This window comes from Aythya marila, assembly GCF_965140915.1.
Source record: "Aythya marila genome assembly, chromosome: 1".
Lineage (NCBI taxonomy): Eukaryota > Metazoa > Chordata > Aves > Anseriformes > Anatidae > Aythya > Aythya marila.
Window position 1 is genome coordinate 156,328,965 of NC_139042.1, and position 6,000 is coordinate 156,334,964.

Genomic DNA, 6,000 nt, shown 5'->3' on the forward strand with positions numbered 1-6,000 from the left:
TGTTTATAACAAACTAAGACTCTAAATTTCACCTTTTATTTTTCCAATCAAGTTCTGATAATATTAATTTTATTTGTTAATATATACTTATACCCAAAACATTCATTTGCAAGACACATATTGTAATTTAGGGAAGAAATAAGGTATTTCAAATCTAAGCTTCCTGTGAAAGCCATTTATCTATTACTAATGCTGTAAAAGAGAACTATAAAGATCTGAAAAAAAAAAAAAAAAAGTATTGGATTGTAAAGTAAGACTTCCAAATAAACTATGCTCTGAAGAACATGTACAGTATCTCACAGTTTTAAAATATTTTAATAATTCATGAATATCTGGCCTTGCAGCATTTTAGATACTTTGGGTAGAACATGCAAAATGTTTGCATTTGCAAGCCATCATTGTTGTTTAGTGAACTCTTGTTTTATTCTTCTGTTCATTGAACCAAGTATCTTCCCAACTTTTTGTTATTTTCTCACCTGTTCTTAAAGAATCTCACAAAGCAGTAAATTTGTAAAACTTCTCCTGAGCAAGTATAATCTCCAAGGAGAAGTATAACAAGCATAAACATAAATAAATGGAACAAATAAGGTTTCAGTTAACTGTTCACTTTAATGATTTTAAAAAATAAAACAATAAAACAAGGCTGTATTTGTAAGGAACATTTGGAGGTTCAGTTCAAAATGGCATCATCATCCCCAAATTCTTGTCTTCCGTCATCCCCTTTATTTAGACAAAATTTTAACCATTTGATATGGACCTGTCTTTATTGAATATTTCTGAAGGGAAAAAAAAATGACTGTTTTAATAATGTATAATTAGAAGACCTGTTGTAACACAGGCACAAAAATATAGCAGAGTTAGTTTTAATTTACATGTGATATTTTTATTTCTTGCAACACTCAACCTAGACGCTTGCTTTATACTTATTAGAAATGCTTCTCTTAGTTTCCCTCAAGAGTGGATTCTTGCCTGGATTCTCAGTGGAACAGAAGAAGATATGACTTAAAAATAAGCACAGAAATTTAATGGCACATGTATGATAAATCAGTTAAGTCCTATATTTGCAATGCATTCCATTTGTATATTTTGATTTTCCTTTCTGGTTATTCCATTAAGCTCTAGGAGGAAGATGCAATAAAAAGATGTCTTATATTTGACTTACGCCTTCATCATAAATGAGCTGTTTCTTTGCTTTACAACACTCAATCATAATTAACATTTAAGCAACCAGTAGTTCTGTAATTACAAAGTCTGAATATTAGGTATAACATAAATAGGAGTAAGCAAACCTCATTATGCTTCTATACCAGTCTGGCACGTAACTATTCGAGAATTCTTCTGTAGGGAATATGTTGTTTTGTCTCAATGGAAGTTTTTCATCACTCCAATTAGACCACTAACTAGAACAGCAACGCTGAAAATAATACCCATCTCTCAGTTCAATTGAGTTGATATCAGAAGTACATTCTCAAAAGAGCAAGCATGTTTATATCCACTTCAAAGACATTAAGGTGGGACATACAAAGGGAGTGAGCAGCTGAAGGAACTGGACTTGTTTAATCTGGAGCAAAGGAGGCTGAGGAGGTGACAAAGCACTGTTCTCTTTAAGTACCTGAAAGAAGCTTGTAATGAGGAAGGTGTCAATCTCTCTTCTCAGACTCAAGGCAATGGCTTCAGGTTGTGCCAGGGGATGTTTAGACTTGATATCAGGAAGCATTTCTTCATGGGAAGGGTGATTAGACAGGCAGCCCAGGGAGTTACCATCCCTGGAGGTATTTAAGAGATGTGGATGTGTCACTTAAGGACATGGGTTAGCAGTGGACTTGTAGTGTTAGATGAATGGTTGGACCTGACAGTCTTTTCCAACCAAAATGATTCTATGCTTTGCACTTTACAGGCCTAACATGGTGATATTTTCATTCTAAATTTGTTGTTCATTCCCTGCAATGATTTCATTTTATTTGTCTGAAAATGCTAAGAATCCTATGAATGATGGGAAGGAAGGATATAGAGTAGCCTATGCTTTGATTAACTTTCTCTAGATCAATACTGTAGGTAAAGCTTAAAGCAGACAGTAGAAAGTCTAACCAACACTACAGACTGCATAGAGAAAAAGAGCGTCGTGACCACCAGAGTTTGGGATATCCTCTGATTTGTTAAACCCAGATTCAAGGGAGCAGTGAGTATCTGGAATTTTACAAAAATACCTTCAGGCTGAGGAAATTGTCCTGCCCTGCTACTGAGACCACAGGGTCTAGAAATTCTGAGCTATGATTCTCACATAGAAGGTTGTTTTGTCAGACAGATTATATACACTCAAAACTAATAAATTATTACATTTTACTTACAAAATATTTGACTATGCTACCCTCTAAGCAATGTACAAATCAATTACAATTAAAAATAAAAAATAAATATGTGAACTATTGACCATGAAGTTTAGACAAGTACAATTCATGCTATGACAGATACTGCCATCATTCTGCCAAAATAAAAGGGTATATTACTAATTTGTAAAGACTTCTCACAAGTATCTTATAGCGAATTACAGCAAGTCTGTAGGGATTGTTTTATGGAATAATATACCTTTCACAGCAATGTTGAGACAATATATCCCTTGCAATGAATTGTGTATAGTTTTAAGTGGAAAGCCAGAAAACTATATTTATAGATTTCTGAAATCCATCATGAAAATAATATTTATCAGTACAGATAAGTTCATAATCAAGTGTGGTTGTTAGTCTAGGAATAATCCAGGCTAGGCAATTAGGATATGTTTGACTTTCTTTTTTTCTGTATTCATTGGGCTCTGTCACTTTTAAACTAATTTTCAAATTTATTATTATTGGTTTTGTTCTGACATTTGTCTTTTTTTCAAAATAATTCAAAATAATTCAATATTAATTCAAAAGGTAATTCAAATATTTCTTTCATCAAAATATAGAAATAACTGCTATCTTTAATATACCTTTATCATTAATATAATCTTGAAGATGAATGTATTAAAGAGTCAGTCTCAAGCATACACTAGCCCAAAATATTTTTCCAGTTTAAACATGTAATAGATCCTTCCTTCCTTCCTTCCTTCCTTCCTTCCTTCCTTCCTTCCTTCCTTCCTTCCTTCCTTCCTTCCTTCCTTCCTTCCTTCCTTCCTTCCTTCCTTCCTTCCTTCCTCCCTTCCTCCCTTCCTCCCTCCCTCCCTCCCTCCCTCCCTTCCTTCCTTCCTTCCTTCCTTCCTTCCTTCCTTCCTTCCTTCCTTCCTTCCTTCCTTCCTTCCTTCCTTCCTTCCTTCCTTCCTCCCTTCCTCCCTTCCTCCCTTCCTCCCTCCCTTCCTCCCTCCCTTCCTCCCTCCCTTCCTCCCTTCCTCCCTCCCTCCCTCCCTCCCTCCCTCCCTCCCTCCCTTCCTCCCTTCCTCCCTTCCTCCCTTCCTCCCTTCCTCCCTTCCTCCCTTCCTCCCTTCCTCCCTTCCTCCCTTCCTTCCTTCCTTCCTTCCTTCCTTCCTTCCTTCCTTCCTTCCTTCCTTCCTTCCTTCCTTCCTTCCTTCCTTCCTTCCTTCCTTCCTTCCTTCCTTCCTTCCTTCTTTTTCTTTCATTCTTTCATTCTTTCTTTTTCTTCAGATGTCATATTCCACAGTATTAAATCTTTTTATGGTTTAACAACATTTCCAAATTCAGAAAAAAAAAATTAAAATCTTTCATGGAGGGACACATTTTTTTTTTATATTATCACCATATTAGATGTATTTTTGTTTCCTTAATCAATTAACAAATTTGAAGGTCTTAGCTTTCAATGAATGTCTTACAGTTCCCAGTCAAAAGAATGAATAGAATGTTTACTGCTTAGTTAAATAACTTTATTCTTTGCTCTTTAACAAAAGCCTATCTGTACTAGATATCTTCTACCATTTGAGGTGTCAAATAAAAGGATCCAAAGACAAGAAAACTGCGGTCCTGTAAAGGCAAGACAGTAGCATTTTAGACCTCTGTCAAGTAGACCTGGAGTAAATTATATATCTCAAGAAAAAAAGAAAGAAAAATAGAAAAAAAAAAAAAAGAAAATCAATTGACTATAGCCATAGAGCCATAAGTAAACAGACAGGTTTACTTATTAAAGCATTAAAGCTACTAGAAAAGAAAAAGAGAGAACTATTTATAAGATGCATTTGCAATAATTAAAAATTTCATAAAAGGGAACACAAAGCTGGTAAAAGCTCCTGACATTTAGATCTAGCTGACTACAGAAAGGTATCCACAAGAAAACAGAAAAGTTCTGTTTGAAAATGTATCACTATTGTTACCTATATTTCTAAATAGCATGTTCAATCATATAATTTAAGCATTTTATTATTATTATTTTGGGGTGGCTATTATGAGAAATTTAGTTTTGTTGTTTCAAAGCACCAAGAGGTTGACATATCAAAAATGTTTACTAAAGATATGTAATTGGTAATCTTTTCCTTTGATAGGTGGCAAAAAAAAAATGTTTGTAAATTTTGTATTTGATAATCCATCACACTAATTATATATAGATAGATAGATAGATATAACTGCTATACTGTGAACATCTTATCATCCTCTTGGCAAGTTTAATTTGTTTTCAGACACTTAGCATGCTAATAGGTGTCTAAGAAAGACATTTCCATCTGTTAAATGTTGTTTTGTATAAATATAATAATTTGAATCAATAGTTGTTTAGTTTATTAAATTAGTATATAGCCAGTATATAACCAGTATATTTTATAATATATATGTAATATTATATAATAGTATATAATATATAGCTAAATTATTCAGTCATCTATATATATGACAATTATTTTTATTTAATACATTTATGTGTGTGCTTAAACTTGCTTTGGCATCATTCAACTTTCTCAGAGTCCAAGTATTCCTGGGCTTTGAAAGAAGAAATGCTTTCATTTGCTAAGATATTAAAACAAGAACTTGATAAATTGATATGTCTTCTGAACTGGACCTACTTCAATTTGGAAAATGCTAATTTATCTGTGTAAAATATACTCAAAACGGACACATAATGGCTCTATTAAAGATAGGGTAATTTTGTTTAGTAATTTTACTGTTTATTTTCATAAAGGCTTTTTTTTTCATAAATTACTGCTTTACGAAAATACTTTAACTTAAAAGTTAAAAAACAGAGAGGAATACAGAGTTAGAAAACATGATTGCTATCAATTTTTGACATAGCAATATATTTTGTGATATTAAAAGAAACATGAAGCAGTTAAATTTAGTGTTTGCTGTTGTTTAATTTCATATATTTGTTTGTTGCTTAGAAAAGAATGTATCTACACCAGATAAATCACATCTGGGTCCATCTTGTAGAGAACGGATATCATTTCGAGACCATCCAGTGCAGCTCAGCGGAGGATGGGGAACAGGAAAAAAGAGGCAAAAGGTTAAAAATGTTAGTTGAATATTGGAGATTGTTTGACTAGTTGATTTAATCAAATTTTTGGTTTCCAAAGCATGTGGAGAACTGTTTCCTTTTAAGCCTATGAATATATATATTCACACACATATATACGTATATATATGTATATTATTCACACATATATATACATATATATATATAAACATATATAAACATATATATATATATTCACACATATATATGTGAATATATATATGTAGGTTTATTATCAGCATAATAAGTTTCAGTTAACTAAATGCGACATTTTATTATACATAGTTATAGTGTTTTTTGGTTGTTAGTTTTGTTTTGTTTTTGGTCAAATTACTTTATACCTGTCAGTACATTGTCATACTTAGTGTTTTCGATTGCTTATATGTTTCTGTGGTTTAGAACACAGAATCAATCAACTCTACAAGAATGAATTGTTGTACAGTGAGCAAGTTTAGGCTTGTTTATAAGAAGTGGTTGAGATGTGCAAATGTAGTTAGTAATAGTTCATGATGTATGCTGTATATCAAATCTCTAAATACTCATTTTTCACAAATAAAATACATGCTTATAAACTGT

At 32.6% G+C, this 6,000-nt stretch overlaps 1 protein-coding gene across 1 annotated transcript in view; it reads left to right on the forward strand.

Annotated features, from left to right (window-relative positions):
- The window catches only part of LRRIQ1 (leucine rich repeats and IQ motif containing 1), a gene marked incomplete at both ends in the record, with an annotated part of 112,145 nt that extends 106,712 nt beyond the window's left edge, over positions 1–5,433 (forward strand). The window contains one exon of the mRNA XM_082784576.1: positions 5,294–5,433. Within this exon, the coding sequence (XP_082640702.1) occupies positions 5,294–5,433 (140 nt within the window). The remainder of the gene's footprint in view (positions 1–5,293) is intronic.
- Between the last annotated feature and the right edge of the window lie 567 nt (positions 5,434–6,000).